A 20,570-nucleotide genomic window follows, 5' to 3' on the forward strand; every position below is an offset into this window, starting at 1 on the left:
TGTGCTATCTTAAGCAGAGAAATTTTTAGCATTTGAACAGTATTTCCTGAGATGCTGTCAGGCTCTGGTAGAGACTTAGTACATGACCATGAGACTCGTACCTATGACTCGTTTAATCAGTTGTTTCTCAGTTCAGCCAAATGATAAGGTTGTGTGGCTACAAACACATTCAGGAAGAAGCCTAAGCAAATTTTGTGGCAGAAGAAACAAGGAGCCTCAGGCCCCCACACTACCTAGCTCTGTTGACCAACTTTATCTCACCTCACATCACTGGTCACATGAGAATTCTTTCAACCATCTGGCAGGAAAAAAAAAATCAGTTTTAGTTAATGAATGGACTGGTTTGCTCTGCTTGGGAAAGGTTGATTTAGCTTCTCACTGTGGTCCCATTGAGAGTGGCCCTGAAAGACAGTAATGAGGAAGAAATCCTCCCCTTATATGTGACTTCAAGTAATACTTGATTACTTTGGAAGAAAAGGTGACTAGAGGTAAGGTTATGTATAAGCCCACTGTTGTATTGGTTGGTGATGGTCAACAAGGTTTAGTGAAGAGCATTGGGATGGGTCAGTGGCTGGGACCTGTTACAGAGCAGTTGCCAGAAAAGCAGATGGCGAGGGTGATGTGGTCAGGAGTAGCACAGCTATCCAGTGCTTGCACAGTGAGCTCATGTGTCTAGTTACGAAGCATTTCTCTTCCCTCACCCAAGACCAACGTGATGCTACATGTCCAACCTGTGAGCATCCAGGCAAGCGCTGTCTCCGGTCAGTGCTCTTCAGGATGACCAGCCAGCTAGTGGTGAGTGGATTACACTGACACTCCAGTTTGAAAGAGGCAAACGTCATTCCCCGTAGCGTTGAAGCGTTTTGTTGAGCCTATCCTGTCTACAGTGCCTAAGTTGGTGCTATCATTCAAGGACTTATTGTAAATATTTGGTCTACTGTTATGAAGTCCAGTATGATGCCTTGGAATAAAGCAAAGCAAATACGTAATGGGCTGCAGGGCCCACTAATCCTACCAGATTCATTCAGGATGTGCTGCCTGGTAGGACAGTGGGATGACCTTTGGAAGAAACAGTTACAGTGCTGGCAAGGAACATGCTTCACAATGCAGTCTAAATGTAGTTGACAGGGTGCTTCATCTCCATTAGGCCCTGGAACCAGTGAGTGGCAGTAGGAGTATCCTGTTTGATCAAATTCCTAGCAGTCTACTGGAAGAATTCGTATCTCTCGTCCCTACAGCTTTAAGCCTTGGAGATCTAGATGTCCTAGTTCCCAAAGAGGATGTGCATCCGTCAGGTACTTGAGATGTTTGTTGCTCTCTGTCACCTTGGGTTTCTAACATCAGCAGACTCATCAAAGAAGAGAACGTACCATACCGCCCAGTACAGTTCACTTTGTTCATTTTGAGGAGGTAAAACTGCTGTACAGTGGGCAAAGAGAAAACTGTGATGTAATGTGATCTCTGTTGGTCCTCCCATACTTCATTTTAACTGTAAATGGGCAGGGTCACCAGGGCTCCGAGTCTTCGGTCACCCTGCCAGATAAGCCATCTAGATCAGCATAGATGCTAGTCTAGAGGAGATGAATCTAGAATAGGTGGTGGAGAAAGAGGATGCTGAGTATCACAGCTTCAGGACCCACTGCAGCAATACTCCCCTTAAGTATTCACAGTAATAGTTAACACCTTAACCTATATAGTTGCCTAACTTCTGTCTTGCTTCCCTTCATTATAGGTTTCACTTGAGAGCACACACACTGTAAACCATTTGCACAGAATTTCTTTGTTAGATTTTGCTTCCAGTAAATCCAACCTAAAATTGGTAAATACTGGCACCAGGAGAAAACAGGAATAGGAGGACTTTGGGCTTGTCAGCAGTCCGCGGTAAAGGTTAGTTTGGTTTTAGAATGCAAAAGTGCCCCTGTCTGTAGGCAACTGCCTAGGTTACCTTGTGCCTAGGCAAGTGTTACACTGTGGGAGAAAAGCAGCCAATAGATGGCGGGCATTCTGGGCCTAGTTAATGCCAACTCTGTGATAACTATACCAGTGTGCAGCATAGTTGGTGATTTTTTTTTAACATGCAGGGAACTCTGTGTGCCACTCAGAGGGGGTGGAGGATTCCAGGCCAGGATATGTCACCTCATCCTACAGGTGGGGGTGGGGGGAAAGGCTGCATTTTGCCCAGGAGAGGGCACATGGGATCTTGTTGGAGTAGGGATCTCTGAGAGTATATTTGACAAGTGAGGAGTGACTTCTGGGGGCTTCCACATACCTGGGGGCAGAGGTGGGCCACATGAAGCTGAGCCACAGCACCCATCAGAACATGAACCAGATCTGGCAAACAGATTCTATAGGGATTTTATGAGCGTGTCTCTATGGGACTATAGCAGCTGCCAGTTTGTGTGAGAGCTGGGGGTGGTGGTGGGCTAAGCCAGACTGGACCACGGAATTCATTGACAATCATGGGAGCCAGTGCTGGGAGGAGGCTGGGCTATGCAAGTCTGCAGCACCCACTGGCACATGCAAAGGCTGAGATCAGGCAGTGTTGTAGCACTTGTAGGCATGTGGGCCAGGTCTAGGGGCATCTGAGCTAGTCTAGGCTGCAGTACTCACCAGTGAGAGCAGAGACAGTATGGGCCAGGCCAGGCTGGTGCAAAGCACCTGCCGGCACATACAAGATCTGGGTCTGGGAATGGGCCTGGAGAGGAGCTTGCGGGACTCCCCTGCTAGGCTGTAGTTCCCACTGGTAAGTGCAAGAATCAGATCTGGAGGCAGACCAGCAAGGCTGCAGCACCTGTCAGCATGCACATAAGCTGGTTCTGGGGACAGGACAGACTGGCTAAACCCCAGTACCTCTTGGTGTTCACGAAAGCCAAAATGGGTGTGGAATGTCCCAGGCCAGGCAGTGGCACTGCTTGTTCATGTGAAAGCCAAGTCTGGGATGGGATGGGCCAGGCTTAGCTAGGCTGTAGCACCTGCCAGTGAGAACCAGAAAGGGGGTAAGCCAGTGGAGCTAGGCTGCCATACGCACTGGTGAATGCCAAGACTAAGAGTGGGCCATATCAGGCTGGGATGCAGAACTGATGGCCATATGAGAGATCCAGGCCCAGGAGCAGGCCTGGTAGGAGAACTTGGGGAACTCCCTGCTAGGCCAAAGATCCTGCTATTGAGTGTGAGAGCCAGGGCTGGGGACAGGCTAGGCCAGGTTGGACTGCAACACCTGCTAGTTCACATGAAGACTGGAGCTAGGAGTAGGCTAGGCTAAGCTGCTGCACCCACTAGTGAGAACTGGGTCTGGGGTTGAGCCAGGCGAGCTGGGCTACAGCACGTGCTGGAGAATGCTAAATTAGGAGTAGGCCATGCCAAACTTGACTGTTGCATTGACTGACATACACAAGACCTGGAGCCAGGGCCAGGCCTGGTAGGGGAACTTCAGGTACTGCCCTATTGGCCACTACTTTCACTGGTGAGCATGTGGTCTGGGCAGGGCTATAGCACCCATCAGTTGGCATATGGGCTGAATCTGGGTACAAGCCAGGTTGGGCTAGGCTACTAAATCTGCTGGTACATTGCAGAGCCAAAATGGGAGGTCAGCAGGGCTAGGCCACAGAACCTACTCGACAAGTCCTGGAATTGGGTAAAAGCCCTGTCAGGCTAGATTGCTGTACCCCCAGCAATAGCAGGGTCTAGGGCTGGGAGAAGACCTGGTAGGGGAACTGTAGACACTCTCCTGTTGGACTACAGCTCCCACTGGTGAGCACAAGAGCAAGGGCTGGGGGTGAGCCAGACTAGACAAAGTGGCAGCACCCAACAGGATATATGTGGGCTAAGTCTGGAGACAGGGTGGAATGAGCTAAGCCACAGCAACTATGGTTACATATGAGGACTAGATGGGGCGCAGGATAGGCTGAGTTAGGTTACAACAGATGCCAGTATGCACAAAATCCAGGGCTGAGAGCAAGCCTGGGAGGTTATTGGGAGTCTCCATAACTAGGCTGCAGCAACAGTTGGTGTGTATGAGGACAGGATCTGGGCACCCAGTGGTTCTTGTGAGAGAGGACTGCAGGTAGAATTGACCAGGCAACTGCATACACTGGCATGTGGTATGTGCATTGAACCTGACCCTGTACTAGCTGACCCTCGCAAGAGGCAAGTCTGTGGTTAACCCAAGTGAGATTTCTTGGGGGATTCCTCAACTACATGGCTGGACTTGGACCCTGGAAAATCACAGAATGTGTGGTCTTACCTTGGAGTCATGTATTTGAACTGGGGTCACTTGGTTGTTGATGTCTGTACAGTGGACAGCATACCCAGATGCACGCAGGAACATGACAGCCAGCTCATCTAAGTCAGCAGAGGACAACAAATTCCTTGTCAAAGAATGGAAAGCAGACCCTAGATCAACAAAGCTGACATTGTCTCAGAAGTATCAAAACCACTCAAGTAACACTCTCAGAACATTCTTCCCCACATCAGGGTCTCTAAGATGTGATCAAATGATGTCCCCCATTTCTGAGTACTGATGTAATGTGACAGCAAGGAGTGGTCCCCTCTCTTGCCCCCCAGTAGAAGGAGGAAAAGAACTAAAACATCCCATTCCCCTTCTTCCACACCTCTACCCTCCAATCAAAGGCCCACTGGGCATACATCTTCTCAAGTATGTAAAGAATAAAAAAACAAATTTTAAAGAATGCTGAAGTTCCGTTGTTCAGAACCGAAGGCAACTTTAGCTAATAAAATGTATCTGTTAAAAACTTATTGCTGGCATATTTAATGATGGAAGGCCAGATGCTTTTCCCCTAAGATCAGGAACAAGCCAATGATATCCACGCTCATTATTTCCAGCCAACATTACACTAAAAGTTGTAATCAGGGTAAATAGGAAAGAAAAATAAGTAAAAGGCATTGTCGTTAGAAAAGAAAAAAATAGGTTGGTGGGTGGAGTCCAGGTAAATCTGCTCAGAGGTGCGGGTACCTTACTCTCCCAGCCACAGAGAACCTGTGTTGGGCCAGGCTTCTTGCTGGGGATCTTAGACACCTGTCCACTGCTGCCAAGCAGTGGGCAAATCTTGGGCTTGCCTAGGCCTGAGAGATTTTGCCTACTGGCCGCCCAGTGGCAAGCTCTGGAGTCTTGCAGGTGTGGAATTACTGTCCAGGGATATCCATTTATAAGGCCATGGTATGTGTGGGTGAGGAATGAATCCTGAGGGACACCCAATGATGGGGCCACTGTATTTGCAGGTAAGCAAGGAGACTGAGAATAGGTGGCTTGGAGGGGAGAGACTAGAATATCTGTATGGGTCAAACTGATGCTCCAGCCCACATGGGAGTCCTGAGTTGGGCTTGTTAGAGTGGAACATTGCTGACCACCACATGCCAGTCCATGTGAAAGCGCTGGGGACCTGTCCAGCAGGACTAGATTCCAGTACCAGACTGAATGTTGGAATTGGGGCCAGGTCACATTAGGCAGGGTCATGGCACTAACCAGCACATGAGAGAACCTGGTCCGGGGATAGATTCTGAGGGGAATGTATGGGCCAAACCTATGGAAAGACGGGTTAGCTCAAGAGTTGCTGGTTAGCTCAAGAGTTGCTGGTTAGCTCAAGAGTTGCTGGTTAGCTTAAGAATTGTGGTGATGGGCTGAGCTATCTGTGACCTTGGAACCTGCGAACACTCACAGTGCAGGGACTGAGAATAGTCTGGGCAGGCTCAAGCTGCAACATCCGCATATGCATCCTAAACAGGGTATGAGGCAGGCCAGCCCGCAACATTCATCAGCTCAAACTAGGCCAAGATGGAGGGGCAGGCTAAGCCCGGCAAAGGCCTAGCACCCACTGGCATGTGTGAGATCTGGGCCTGGAATTGGGCCGAGTGGAGGAAATTGGGAAATTCCCCTAGTGGGTCATGGTTCCCACTGAAGAGCATGTGGTACAGGCCTGGAAGTCAAGCTGGGCAAGGTAGCTCCATCCTTTGGCAAGTGTGTGGGTTAGTTTTGGAAAGGGGCGAACCAGACAGGGCCAAGCAAACCTTAGCTCACTGGCAAGTACAGAAACCAGGCTGAAGCGCAGGTTGTGCTGGGCTAGGCTGTCACAACTACTGATTTACATGAGTCAGGGATGAGAGTAGACTGAGCAGGGCTCATCCAGAATTGGGAATAGGGGCAGGCAGGGGCAGGCCAGGCTACAGCATCCAAAGGCAAAGGCCAAGACAGGGGAGGGACTATGCCATGCTGTGTCAGAGCAACCACTGGCACTTACAAGATCTGTGGCTGGGAACAGGCCTGGTTGGGGAGCTAAGGGAATACCCTGGCCAGGTTGTGGTTCACACTGGTGAGTGCAAGTACCAGACTGGGGGCTGCTGTCTGGCCTGGACTTGGATGCAGTGTTGCTCGGCACAAGTATGGACTCGGATCTGGGGTACAACAGACTTGGCTAGACTCTAGCACCAACTGGTGCTCGTGAGAACCAGGATAGGCACAGGACGGGCTAGGTTAGGTCTCTGCCCCCTGCTGAGTCATGTGAACTGTGTCTGGGTGTGGACCAGGCTTGGCTGGGCTATAACATCCAACAGTATAAACCAGATTGGGTGAGGGCCGGTCAGGAAAGGCCACTGTTCCTGCTAGGACAGGAGGTGGACTAAGTAGGCCTGGGCCATGGACCCAGCAGTGTGCACAAGATCTGGTATTGGGAGAGGTTCAGATGAAGGAACTTGAGGAACTCCTCTGTTGGGACACAGTCCCTGCAGGTGAGTGCAAGAACCACAATAGGGAGCAGCCCAGACCAGGCCAGGGAACGGTACCCAACAGCAAGCATTTGGCACAGGTCAGGGGTGAACCAGGCTGGGTCAGTTCATATCACCCTCTGGTGAATCCAAGCACCAGAATGGAGTGCAAGTCAGACCGGGCCGGGCCACAACACAAGCCAGTTCACATGAGGACTGGGATCAGGGGCTGGCTGGGCTTGGCTGGGCTAGGCTTTAACCCCCACCAACATGAGCTTGGGGGCAGGCTCGGCCCAGTCAGGCTACAGCACCCACTGACAAATGCCAAGATTTGGTGGGCCATGCCAGACTGGGCCACAGCACCCAATCAGCACACATGAGACCCAGAGAGGGAGGGAGGTTAAGCCAGTAGGGGGGATGTGGAGGGCTCCCCTGCTAGACTACCATGTCCACTGGTGAGCATGAGAGTTGGAATGGGGGCAGACCAGACCAGGCTGGGCTGCAACACCTGTTGGCCTCATGTAAGTTGGAACAAGGGAAAGTCAGGCTGGGGTGAATGTACCTACTGGTACATGCATAAGTCAGAGTGGGTATGGGTTGATTGGGCTTTGCTGCAGCATCAGCTGGCATAGGGAGCAATTCTGTCAAGTTAAACTGCAGAATCACCTGGAGAATGCAAGATCCAGGAGTGAAAGTGGCCCAGTAGAGAAATAGTGGGCACCTTCCTCTTGGGTTGCCACTCCAACTGGTGAGCATGAGAACCAGGACTCGGGCAGGCATGGCTAGACAGAGTGGTGCCCAGTGTCCCATGTGTGGGCTGGATAGTGGGCTTGGTTGGGTTGAATTGGGCTTCATTGTCCATTGACATGTATGTGGGACAGACTAGACCAGTCTGCTATACATACTGGCAAGCATGGGAACCAGGGCAGGGGCCGGGCCTGGTGGGGGTTATTCTGGGTTGCTTCAACTAGGCTGCAGCTCCCACTGGTTTGCGTGAGGGCTGAGTGTGCAGTGGGCAGGATTAGGCTGCACCCATTGGTTTGTGTAGAAGATAGGGAAGGAGACAACTGACCCAGCAATTGCAATCACCAGCATGTGTATAAGCTGATTGGAGCGATGAACTGTGGAGGATTCTGTTGGTAAACACACACAAAATCAGATCTGGGATCACCTCAGATGAAGTTTCTGTGGGGATCCCCCCAGTTGAAATGCTGGACTCAGAACCCCAAACATGGAGAGAATTGCAGGTTCCATGGAGTATATGTGTCAGAACTGGGCTTTCTCAGTGGCTCAGATGGAGAGTGGACAGCATATCCAGGTGCACATGGAGGATATGGCAGTACATTGGAGCCTCCAGAGGACACCTGGTAGCAGAATAGAATACGGATGACAGAACAAATTGATCAACTTCCTCAGCCAAGTGTTGGCAGTGAGTGTCTGGGCAAACACAGATTCTAAGTTGGACTGTGTCAACCAGTGGATTCTGGAGAGATTTTATCATTCCTGGAGTGGCAAGATCGGCAGTAATTCAAAACTGTTGAACTATCGAAACCTCTTGAGCACAACCCTCAGAGCATGCCCCATGTCGGGGACCCTAGGGTGGTGTCAGGTGATTGTCCTCCATCCGAGGGTACATAGGCATTTGGGAAGCTGGACATAGCTTCTCCCCTTATCTCCTTCCTTCCTCCAGATACAGGAAGGAAAAAAAGAGAATGTGGAAATAATGGTCTCACTCAGCTTCCTGTAGCCCTTGACCCTTATCACCCTAATTAACTATGTAAAAATCATAAAAAAAAATACGTGAATTAAGAGAAAAAAGAACTATATTCACTGATGGCACTATCTTAAATGTAGGAAAATCTGAAGAGTCCATTTTAAAAAACATTAAAACTAAAAACTAAAAAATTCTAATAATTTCTCAAGACCCAAAATCAGTACACAGAAATCAACTAATCAACTGTTACTGTATATTTGCAATGAGCAGTACAAAAATGAAATCAAGATAATTTTGTTTACAATAGTATGGAAAAAATGTTCAGGATTCAACAACCAAAAAAAAAAGGTAAAAAATGTGTACTGTTAAAACCATGAAGTATAATTAAAAGAAATATCTAAAATGGAAAAGCATTCATGTTTATGGATCAGAAGATTTTACATTTTTAAAAAAGATTTATTTATTTATTGGAAAGTCAGATATACGAGAGGAGAGACAGAGAGAAGAAGATCTTCCGTCCGATGATTCACTCCCCAAGTGAGCGCAACGGGCCGATGCTATGCTGATCCGAAGCCAGAAGCCAGGAACTTCTTCCAGGTCTCCCACGCAGGTGCAGGGTCCCAAGGCTTTGGGCCATCCTCGACTGCTTTCCCAGGCCACAAGCAGGGAGCTGGATGGGAAGTGGAGCTGCCGGGATTAGAACTGGCACCCATATGGGATCCCGGCGTGTTCAAGTCGAGGACTTGAGCCGCTAGGCCACGCCACCAGGGCCACATTGTTTTTTTATTACTTCTTTTATTATTATCATTTTATGATACAGTTCCATAGGCCCTGGGATTTCCTTTATCCCCTCCCCAACTCCCTTCCCCCCTCACTGAGTTCCCCTGTATCATTACCATAGTGCAGTTCCCCATACACAGTCATATGTCCATCATTTCGGGCATGGACAATGGCAGAGAGTCCAGCATCCTATTGTCAGGATATAATAAACAGTTTCATTGGGAGTCCATCTTTGTCTGGAAGTAGAGATGCATACTGCATTGTATCCTCACCTCTGGATGTTAGTCTCCATTTTACAACTACTGTACATCCCCTCAAATGAAAAGTCATGATACAAAATCAACAACAGGAAGAAAAACAGAAATTTACAATGCCATGAAGTTAAATGACATGTTACTAGATATGACAGTCTCCATTACACAGCTACTATACATCCCCTTAAATGAAAAGCCACAAAACAATATCAACAATGGGAAGAAAAAAAAAAAAGAACACCATGAAGTTAAATAACATGCTACTGAATTGTTCAGATCACAACACTCATGAATCAATACTCAAATTTAGTCACTATCTTTGTAGAAACTGACAAGTGACTTTGTGGAAACTGACAAGTGGATTCTAAAATTTACATGAAATGGGAATGAACCTGGAATTACCAAAACAATCCTGAAATATAAGGCAAGACAACTCACTTCTCAGTTGTTATTTTTTGAGATTTATTTATTTTTATTGGAAAGGCAGATAGAAGGAGATAGAAAGATCTACCATCCGCTAGTTCACTCCTCAAGTGGCTGTAACAGCCAGGGCTGAGCTGATCTGAAGCCAGGAGCTCGGAGTTTCTTTCTTCCAGGTCTCCCAATTGAGTGCAAGGTCCCAAGGTTCTACTGCTTTCCCAGGCCACGAGCAGGAAGCTAGAAGGAAAGTGGAGCAGCCGGGATACAAACCAGCACTCATATGGGATCCTGGTGCATGCAAGAAAAGGACTTTAGCCACTAGGCTACTGCTCTGGGCCCACTTCTCAGTTTCAAATATTTCTACACTGTAATGATAATCATGGCAGTGTGATATTGGCCGTGTGCGCGAGCACACACACACACACACACACACACACACACACACACACACACACAGGCATAGAAACAGTGGAATCAAATTAAGAGTCCAGAAAGAGATCTAAGTATAACCAACTTATTTTTCACAAGAGTGCCAAGGTCATACAAGGTGGAAAATATATCTTTTCAAACATAGTACTGGGTTGGGCCCGGCGCGGTGGCGTAGTGCTTAAGGTCCTTGCCTTGCACGCCCGGGATCCCATATGGGTGCCGGTTCTAATCCTGGCGGCCCCACTTCCCTTCCAGCTCCCTGCCTGTGGCCCGGGAAAGCAGTGGAGGACGGCCCAAAGCTTTGGGACCCTGCACCCGTGTGGGAGACCCGGAAGAGGCTCCTGGCTTCGGATCGGCATAGCATCGGCCATTGCGCTCACTTGGGGAGTGAATCATCGGACGGAAGATCTTCCTCTCTGTCTCTCCTCTCTGTATATCCACCTTTCCAATAAAAAAAAAAAAATAGTACTGGAACAATTGCTTAGCCAAATGCAAAAGGATGAGGGTTGGTTCTGACTATAACAAAAATTTAGAAAAATATACAAAAGGAATCAAAGATCTGTAAGAACTATAACAAGATTTCCTTAAAATTGTACCACATATAGATGAAATGGTCACTTTTCTGTTGTTGTATATAGCTGTTGCTTATGTTCCCACTAAACTGAGATCTTTTTACTCTTTACTTTTAAACTTATTCAGTGAAGTATTAAGCCTTTTTACTATAATGTACATTTAAAACCTTATCTCACAAATCCAAAAGGAAAGGAAAGTGGAAGAGAGAGAGGGAGGGAGGACTGTTGTTATGTTCTTTAAAGTGTGTCTACAAATCATTGAATATGTTAAGGACTAATTAAAAACAAAGCAAAATAAAAACTAGGGGCCAGGGCAGTGGCAGGGCAGGTCAATTCTCTACTCAGTGATGCTGGCCTCCCAGATGGGCACCCATTCTAGTTCCAGCTGTTCCACTTCTGCTCCAGCTTTCTGCTGATGGCCCGAGGAAGCAGCAGAGCATGGCCCAAGTCGTTGCGACCCTGCACCCATGTGGGAGACACAGAGGGGGATCCTGGCTCCCAGCTTCAGATGAGCTCAGCTCTGGCCATTGTGGCCATTTGGGAAAGTGAACCAGTGGATGAAGACCTCTATCTGTCCTCTCTCTGTAAAATCTGCCTTTCAACTAAAAAAAAAATGTTTAAAGAACATTTTTAAAAATCTAGAAACCACACACAAGAACAACTGCCCTTTGAAAATAGGAGGAAACCTTCTTGACTTTGGGCTCAGCAAAGGGTTCTTCAATATGACACCAAAAGTACAAGCATCAGCCACAGGAATTGATAAGTTTGATCTCAACAAAATTTAAACATTTTGTCAGTCAAAAGATAACCATCAAGAAAGTGAAAAGACAAGGCACTAGAGGGAGAAAAATATTCGAAATTATTTACAGATTTTTTAAGTCAAAGTTACAGAAGGAAGGAGAGACAGAGATCCTTCATGCACTGGTTTGTCCCCCAAATGTCCACAAGGATGGTGCTGGGCCACGCTGAAGCCAGGAGCCAGGAACTTCCTCCCAGTCTCCCACCTGGGTGGCAGGGACCCAAAGCCTTGTGCCATCTTCTGCTGCTTTTTCCAGGCCATTAGCACGGAGCTGGATCAGAAATGAAGTGTGTGAGACTGGATCCAACATCAACACAGGAAGCCGTTGTCACAGGTGATGGCTCTACCCACTACATCACAAGCCTGCCCCAAATCACATTATCTTATAAGGAAAGTGTATCTAAAATACACACTCAGCAATAAAGACAAATGAGGGTAAAAATGGACAAAGGATCTAAATAAGTATTTTTCCAAAGAAGATGTGATAGCTACCAAGAATCATATAATAAGATGCTGGACATTGCTAATCGTTGGGCCCAGCGCGATAGTATAGTGGCTAAAGTCCTCGCCTTGAACACACCAGGATGCCATATGGGCGCCGGTTCTAATCCCAGCAGTCCTGCTTCCCATCCAGCTCTCTGCTTGTGGCCTGGGAAAACAACAGAGGACGGCCCAAAGCCTTGGAATCCTGCACCTGCGTGGGAGACCCGGAAGAAGCTCCTGGCTCCTGACTTTGGATTGGCTCAGCTCCAGCCACTGTGGCTGCTTGGGGAGTGAAGCATCAGATGGAAGATCTGTATATCTGCCTTTCCAATAAAAATAAATAAATCTTAAAAAAAAAAAAGGTAACAAGTACTGACAAGCATAGGGAACAATCAGAATCTTCGTATGTTGTTGCTGTGAATGTAAATGGTACAAATGCCTGAGAAAAGAGTCTGACAGTTCATCAGATGGTTGAATAGAGAAATAACTAGATGACTCAGCAATTTCATTCCTTGGTATATACCCAAAGAACTGAAAACATGTCTGTGCAGAAACCTGTATATAAATGTTCATGCACAGGATTATTCATAATGACCAAAAGATGGGGACAATCCAAATTCTGTCAACAGATGGATACACAAACAGAACGTGCCATTTTATTTTTGATGATGTTTATATAGTTGATCAGGGTGGGAAAGGTCGAGGATCAGGGGAAAGTAAGTGAGATCATTGTTTACATGTTTTCTTTTTCTCCTTGCTGTATGTGGGAGAAGGGGAATCCAAGGGGAGAAACCACACTCAACCTCCCAACTGCCTCAGTACCCAGGGATGGGGAATGGCCACCCGACCTCATCCCAGGGTCCCCGATGTGGTGCATTCAGAAAGTGTTTTGTCCATAGAATATTACTTTGGCCCTAAGAAGAAATGTACTAATACATGCTACTATATTCAAGGACTTTGAAAACATTTTACTAAAGGAGAGGAGCCAGTCATAAAAGGGCACATAGTTTATGATTCTGTACATAACAAAGTCCAAGGATGGAAATCTAAGATTAATGGTCTCTTAGCGCTGTCTGGAGAGAGAGGAAGATAGGGAAGTGACAGCTGATGGGTACTGGGTTCTTTTTATTATTTTTTAAAGATTTATTTCTTTTTATTGGAAAGTGAGATATACAGAGAGGAGAGATAGAGAGGAATATCTTCTGTCTGATGATTCACTCTCCAAGTGGCCACAATGGACAGAGCTGAGCTAATCCGAAGCCAGGAGCCTCTTCTGAGTCTCCCATGCGGGGGTGCAGGGTCCCAAGGCCTTGGGCTTTTTCAGGCCACAAGCAAGGAGCTGGATTGGAAGTGTGGCGGCCAGGATACGAATCAGCATCCATATGGGATCTTGGCATATTCAAGGCGAGGACTTCAGCTGCTAGGTTACTGCGCCAAGCCCAGGGTTTCTTTTTATTTTTTTTAATTTATTTTATTCAGGCCCTGCACAGTAGCCTAGTGGCTAACGTCTTTACCTTGCATGGGCTGGGATCCCATATGGATACTGGTTCATATCCTGGCCACTCCACTTCCCATCTACCTCCCTGCTTGAGGCCTGGGAAAACAGTAGAGGATAGCTCAAAGCTGTGGGACCCTGCACTCACGTGGGTGACCTGCAAGAGGCTCCAGGCTCCTGGTCAGACCAGCTCAGCTTTGGCTGTTGGAGCTACTTGGGGAGTGAACCAGCAGATGGAAGATCTTTCTGTCTCCTTCTCTCTCTGTAAATTTGACTTTCCAATAAAAAAAAAGAATAAATCTTTAAAAAAAATATTTATTGTATTCATTTGAAAGGCAAAGTTACAGAGAAAGAGACCTTCCATCTACCACTTTACTCCCCAAGTGGCCACAGCAGCAAGCTAAGGCCACAGTGAAGCCAGGAGCCAAAGGCTTCTTCTGGGTCTCTAACGTGGGTTCAGGGGCCCAAGGATGTGGGCCATTTTCCACTGCTTACCCAGGCACATTAGTGGGAGCTGGATCAGAAGTGGAAAAGCCAGGACTAGAAGCAACATCCTTAGGGAATGCTGGCATTGCAGGTGGCAGCTTTACCCACTATACCACAATGCCAGCCCTAAATTTGTTTTGTTTAAAAGGCAGAGCAATGGACAGAGATCTTCCATCTTCTGTTCATTTTCCAAATGCCCCAAGGACCCTGGGATAGGGCAGATTGAAGCCAGGGGCCAACTGGGCTTTTCATGGAGATGGCAGTTATCGAGGTATTTGAGCCATCATCTGCTAGTTTCCAGGGTGCACATTAGAAAGTTGGATCAGAATCAGGGAGAGACTTAAGCCCAGGTACTTCAATATGGTATGTGGTCATCCCAAGAAGCGTTTTAAGTTACTGTGCCACAATACAATGGGTGATGAAAATGTTCTAACATTGCCTGTGTGATAGTTGCATATGTCTATGAATAGATTGAATAGTGCTGAATTGTAGAGTGTAAGTAGGTTAATTGCATATGAATTATATTCTAACAAATCTGTTTAAAAAGTAAAAAGTGGGGCCCAGTGTGATGGCCAAGTGGCTAAATTTGCGCCTTGCATATGCCTGGATTCCATATGCTTGCCGGTTCATGTCCCAGCTGCTCCACTTCCCATTCAGCTCTCTGCCTGCTGCCTGGTAAAACAGCAGAGGACAGCTCAAATTCTTGGGATGCTGTACCGGCCTGGGAGACCTAGGAGAAGCCCCTGGCTCCTGGTTTCAGATCAGCTCAGCACCAGCCATTGCAGCCACTTAGGTAGTGAACCAGTGGACAGAAATCTTTCTTGGTATCTCCTCCTCTCTATATATCTGGCTGTCCAATAAAAATAAATAAATCCTTTAAAGAAACGTAAAAAGTGCTATTGGTCATCCAGTATGTGAGCGTAGACCTTCAAAGAAAAGGCTGGGTTAAAAATAAAGACATAAGAATTATGATTCCTTATGAAGGACTACACTATTGTAACAAAATGGGAAAAATCTGATGGGGGTGGGAGTTTGAGGGGGGAATCCCAGCCTATACAAAATCATACCATATCATTCAAAATTCAAAATAAAAATATATTAAAAAAAATAAAGAGATAGGAGCCATCAACACGTGGATGGTAGTTCAAACTGTGAGAATGGATGTGATCACTTTGAAAGAGCATATGTGATGAGGGGGAAGAAGTGGCCATTGGGCCTGCTAGTTAAGATGACCAGTCCCATGTCAGAATACTGGCTTTGACATTTAGCTTCAGCACCTGACTCCAACAACTCTGAGAGGCAGCAGTGATGACCAAGTGATTAGTTTTCACACCTGTGTGTTGACTTCCTGGAAGTTAACTGGTGGATGTGAACTCTGTCTCTCAAAATGGAAAAAGGAGGAGCAGCAAGGGAGGAGTGGGGAGGGAAAGAAGAGAAGCTACTGAAATAAATGACTAGAGACATATAAATAGAAGCACTGAGTACAGCATCACAGCAATCAGTGGGATTGAATATCCTGAAGGGACAATGATCATCACGACCTCAAATTTAATAGGAAAGTCCAATTAAGAAAGGGAAAATTTAATGGTAATTGCAATTTTTTTTTTTGTAATAGCAATGATATCCACAAACCATGGATACAAACACTAAAAAAGTGGTGTGTGGGTGGGGGCTTTAACCCTAAAGCTCCATTAAAGTTGTTGAAGTCTTAACCTCCGTGCTTCCAAATTCATTGGTCAACTTTCTGTCATCTTAAGCAGGAGCGACACTGTTGAGTATCTTTCTTCAGACCTTTAAAAAAGCTGCAGTGTAAGATGCTTGCTGCCTTGGTTGGATGTTCCTCTTTTTACATTTTGCTGCCGATTCCCCCCTCTAATGTCTAATAACTGAGATGCCTCGGGACCACAGGTGTCTGTCTTTAGTGTGCTTGTCTTCCACACTAAGTGAGCTGTCCCCACCCCATGGCTATCTATACTATTTGTAACTTATTAATTCCTCAATTTTTAAAAAGATTTATTTACTAAAAAGGCATTTACAGAGAGAGAAGGACAGGCAAAAAGAGCTCTCCAAATGGTGCTCTCCGGTGACTGATTCTCTAAATGGCTGCAAAGGTCAAGGCTGAACAAGACAGAAGCCAGGAGGCTGGGCCTCCAACCAGGTCTCCCCACACAGGTGCAGGACGCCAAGCACTTGGGCCCCTCCTCCACTGCCTTCCCAGGCACAGCTTCCCAGGGAGCTGGATCAGAAGTGAAACAGCCGGAACTGAAACTCGATCGTACCTGGGAGGCTGAAATGTTGACCTTTGGAGTCCAAAACTTTAACACCTTACCCCCTTCTGTGAGCTCCAGATGCACATTTCCCATTGTTTATTTGCCCAGTAGATTTGAAAACACAGTAGACATCTTCACTTTCACTTGTCTAAAATAGAACTGTGGGGTGGGTATTTGGCCTAAGGTCAGGCCTGGTTTAAGTCCCAGCACCGCTCTAAATTCCAGCTTCCTGCTAATGCACACCTTGGAGACAGCAGAAGCTGGCACCAGCTGCTTAGGCCCTAGCCACCCCAGGCTGGAGACCTGGATAGAGTTCCTGACTACAGGCCTTTGGGGAATGAACCAGCAGATGGAAATGCCCGCCTGCGTGTTCCTTGACAAATAAATTAGAGCCAACTGTTCCTCCCAAATGCCCTCTTATGGACTCTATCTCAAAAGTGGCATTACTATTTATCCAGTTATTCAAGTTAAAAAAATGACGCTTTTACACCTCATATTCAATCTATTTCCAAGTCACCCCATGCCATTTTCAAAGTACATCCTGAGTCTAGCCACTTCCTGCCGTTTCTGTGCAATACTAGTCTTGCAGATCTGTAATCGCTTCCTAACTGCTCCTTTGGCCTTATTTTGCTTTTCAGTAGGCAGTTCTCAACCAGGCTGAGCCTCTTCATGTATAAATCACATCATGCTACTCTTTTACTCGGAGCCCTCAGGTCTTGGTTTGTCAGCACCCTAGGATAAAATCCCAAGTGTGTAAGTGACCTGGCTCCCATGCTGTTTCCCCTGCCCTTTTCCATGCTGGCTGCCTTCAGGGTCATTACCTTGCTAGTCCCTGTGCCCGGACTGTTCTTTCCCAATTGGCTATGGCTCACTCATGTTGTATCTCTACTCAGATATCATCTCAGTAAAGGGGCCTTTCCTAAAACTCTTCTGTAAAGCAGCACACTCACCTTGGTACCCACTTTTCTCTGCTATATTCTCCTTTCGGGTTTTTTTTTTCTTCTAACTTTATAGTCTCTGTGTCTTTCCTCCCCCTAACTTACAACTCCTGCATTGTTAAGTTGTATTCACTGCTTTCTGTTTTCATGTACAGAACTCTTAATAGGATTGCCCGTCTCTTACTACACTCTCAGTCCCTGCAATAATAAATTCCATGATTGCAAGTGTCTGTCTTGGTTTTTTATTCACTGCTGCAGACCCAGCATCTACAACATGGGCTCGTCATGTGACAGGAATTCAACACACAGAGCTGTTGACACAATTAATGTGTAATGTGTAAGATGGTAGGGCATTAAGTAACCAGTTTGTGCTCTAGCTTGTTTGTAGATGTTGAGGTTACAAAGATAAAAAAGACAAGGTCCTTGCCCTTAAGAGTGCATATCTAGGGCCCAGTGTGGTGGCCTAGTGGCTAAAGTCCTCGCTCTGCACATGCTGAGATCCCATATGGGCACCAGTTCATGTCCCAGTTGTTCTGCTTACCTTCCAACTCCCTGCTTGTGGCCTGGGAAAGCAGTCAAGGATGGCCCAAAGCCTTGAGACCCTGCACTCACATGGGAGACCCAGAAGAGCTTCTGGCTCCTGGCTTCGGATCTGCACAATTCTAGCTGTTGTGGTTACTTAGGGAAGTAACTGGATGGAAGATCTTCCTTTCTGTCTCTCCTCCTCTCTACATATCTGACTTTGCAATAAAAATAAATCTTTAAAAAAAAAAAGAGTACATACCTAGATAACAAACCCAATTATGGCTTAAATATTACGGGTTTAAAAAATGGTATGAAAGGGTCAGGAGAGGTAGCCCAGTGGCTAAAGTCCTCCTCTCGCATGTGCTAGGATCCCATATGGGCACTGGTTCAAATCCCGGCAGCCCCGCTTCCCATCTAGCTCTCTGCTTGTGGCCTGGGAAAGCAATAGAGGGTGGCCCGAGGCCTTGGGGCCCTGCACCCAAATAGGGGAGTGGCCCAGAAAAAGCTCCTGGCTCCTTGCTTTGAAGCAGCTCAGCTCCGGCTGTTGCGGTCATTTAGGGAGTGAATCAGTGGAAGGAAGATCTTCCTCTGTGTCTCCTCTCTGAATATCTGACTTTCCAATAAAAGTAAAATAAATATTAAAATGGTATGAAAAGCAGAATAAGAACAGAGAATGATATGTGTGATTTTACTTTGGTTGGAGTAGTCAAGAGCTCTCCTCAGGAAGCAGCATCCGAGTCAAGACATGATTATGGGGAGAGATCAAACTAATAAAAATGGAGCAGATGGACATTTCAAGAAAAAGGAGCAAACCATAGGGGCTGAAACATATTTTGGTTGGAATGAGAGTGAGAAGGTCAGAAAGAGTGGAGGAAAAGCTAGGGAGTTAAAATCAGGAAAAAAAGGTGCCAGGTTAGGTAGAGCCTCCCATGGAAGCTACTATCATTTTATTATTTTCATATGATGGGAAGCAACCGGAGGTTCTGAGTAAGGGAATAAAATGACCTTACATTTTAGCAAGACACCTCAGCTGCGCTCTGTTGCATGGTAGCAGAGTAGGTGGGTTAGGATGGTTGTGGTAGCGGTGGTCAGGGCTCTGACCTTCTAATAACTAGTCCCGCGGCCTGGCAGCAGGGAATACTGCGGGGCACCCTTGCTCCAGATGTCAGAGCCCCGCACGCAGTGCACCAAAGCCACCCACCCTGCATCACCGGGGGACCCTCGCTCTTCGGAAAGATGAGCTGCACCGCAAGTTTCCCAGTGCCTCTTTAAATACGGCTACCTGGAGCCTGTCAGAGGAAAGCGGGGCTCAGTAGCACAGAAACCATATAAGGAAGTAAACTCTTGAAGAAATCGGGCGAGAATTGTTAGTTTCCAGGGCTCAGAACCGGCGAGAATGGAAGCCACCCAGCAAATTCCCTGCCAGTCTCTTGGGAAAGAAGTTGACGTCCTCGTGAGGCTCTGGGAAGCCCCTAACACGACTTTGTTTGGGGTATCACGCTGGGAAAACAAAACTTTGGCCCCTCAGCAATGCGCACGCGCCCCTCGCCGTGTTTTCCGTTGGCCGTAGGCCCCGCCCCTCCTGCGTCCTTCGAGGAGGGTTGGGAGCCGCGAGCTCGGGCGACCACTCTTCCCTCAGTCTTCTGGAGCACGGCGTCGCAAACGGGGCCGGAAAGCGTGGCAGCGCAGGCGCAAGCGCAGAGAGCGGAGGCGGCGGTGGTGGCTGCCGCTGGCCAGCGTAAGATGGCGGCGGCGTTGGTGGCGGCAGTGGACGGGGCGGCTGGGCCTGGAACAGTCGGAGCAGCCGCTGGCAGAAGGATGACCCGAGACGGGAAGGGGGCCGCTGAGCCTGGCCGGTTCCCGTGCTTGTAATTGCCCCAGCCGGGTACCCCCCTCCCCCCCCGACCGAGACCCGGTCTGTGTCTTGTTCCGGCTCGGCCTGCCCCCCTCTCCTTGGCCGATTCCCCCCCGCCCCATTAGGATGGGTCTGACCGCTTTCGCAAGCTGCTAGGGCTCAGGTCTTTCTCCTTCCTCGGCCCGAATCACCGCCGGGACGACTGGTTGTCGTTTGCTCCGGTCAGCCTCGGGGTCGTCCCCAGGAGGCAGCCCCACAGTAAACAGGGGCGTCTTGCTCGGTCGGGTTGACCCGTTAGTGTGTCCCCAGGTGTCCCCCTCGGCTCCCCTGGCGTGTCCCTGTCCCCCCGGGGCCGCCGCGCACCGTGTCCCCCTCCCCCAGCCCCCGTTCTCCGGTGCAGCACCTTGTACGGAAGGCCGAGGTCCAGGAGGCTGGGGAGTCCGAGGCTGCCGTCCGGTCTTCGGGATTCTTCTCGCTTACTCCCTCCTGCACCCCCGCAGATCTTCGGGGACACCTTAGGACGGTCCCGTCTGGTCCCCGGTTGGTTGGGAAGCATGTGGTGGCTTTGGCTTTCCGACTCTTGGGATTGTTGCTGGAGTCTGTGTAAACAAACCGGCGCTCGCGCTATCGCATTCTCTGCGGGACTTCCCACCCCCACCCCCGCTCCGTGGCTTCTTGCTGAGAGGTTGTTTGATTACGGTTTAGTGTTGAAAAGATGTTCACGGTTTTAGGTGACTGTTGTTCTTAGTGGAGTTAGGAGATAAACGGCCTGGCTGCTTAATCCTTGGGTGGGTTGGTTGGTTGGTTTTATTTCCGTGTCTGTGTGTGTGTGT

The 20,570-nt window shown here is 47.9% G+C and overlaps 2 protein-coding genes across 10 annotated transcripts in view; one reads left to right on the top strand and one right to left on the bottom strand.

The window, feature by feature from the left end:
• Nucleotides 1-261: 261 nt before the first annotated feature.
• LOC121171586 (gametogenetin-like) lies at nt 262-20,405 on the bottom strand. Of its 4 annotated transcripts, XR_005886154.1 has the most exons (3): nt 20,141-20,163; nt 4,244-4,341; nt 262-298 (listed from the first exon to the last, which is right to left on the bottom strand). XR_005886154.1 is itself a non-coding variant. In XM_041003326.1 (2 exons), exons 1-2 carry the CDS (start codon nt 20,291-20,293, stop codon nt 19,378-19,380), a joined length of 444 nt encoding a protein of 147 aa, XP_040859260.1. In that variant the 5' UTR covers nt 20,294-20,405; the 3' UTR covers nt 18,544-19,377. The 4 variants fall into 4 exon arrangements, 1 of the variants encoding a protein (XP_040859260.1); XR_005886153.1 differs by lacking the exons at nt 262-298; nt 4,244-4,341 and adding an exon at nt 9,355-9,400 and having other exon boundaries at nt 20,141-20,217; XR_005886155.1 differs by lacking the exons at nt 262-298; nt 4,244-4,341 and adding an exon at nt 9,416-9,447 and having other exon boundaries at nt 20,141-20,222.
• The window catches only part of DCAF8 (DDB1 and CUL4 associated factor 8), a 41,142-nt gene continuing 40,095 nt past the window's right edge, over nt 19,524-20,570 (top strand). For 2 of the 6 annotated variants that reach the window (XM_041003315.1, XM_041003316.1), the window contains exon 1: nt 19,634-19,797. The gene's annotated coding sequence lies outside the window, so the exon portion shown is untranslated. Of the gene's footprint in view, nt 19,959-20,236; nt 20,278-20,570 lie in introns of those variants that run through there. The other 4 variants (XM_041003314.1, XM_041003313.1, XM_041003318.1 and 1 more) reach the window with 4 other exon arrangements.

The sequence above is a fragment of the Ochotona curzoniae genome, unplaced genomic scaffold, assembly GCF_017591425.1.
Source record: "Ochotona curzoniae isolate NIBS_2020 unplaced genomic scaffold, NIBS_Ocur_1.0 scaffold_2683, whole genome shotgun sequence".
In the NCBI taxonomy this organism is placed as follows: Eukaryota; Metazoa; Chordata; class Mammalia; order Lagomorpha; family Ochotonidae; genus Ochotona; species Ochotona curzoniae.

What these genes read in the sequence shown, in the direction of transcription:
- LOC121171586 (XM_041003326.1), bottom strand. Translation starts at nt 20,293, where the DNA reads ATGCTTCCCAACCAACCGGGGACCAGACGGGACCGTCCTAAGGTGTCC. An exon ending in ACCTCGGCCTTCCGTACAAG is followed by an intron (nt 19,669 to 20,140) that starts GTGCTGCACCGG and finishes CGACTGTTCCAG; the next exon opens with GCCCAGCCGCCCCGTCCACT.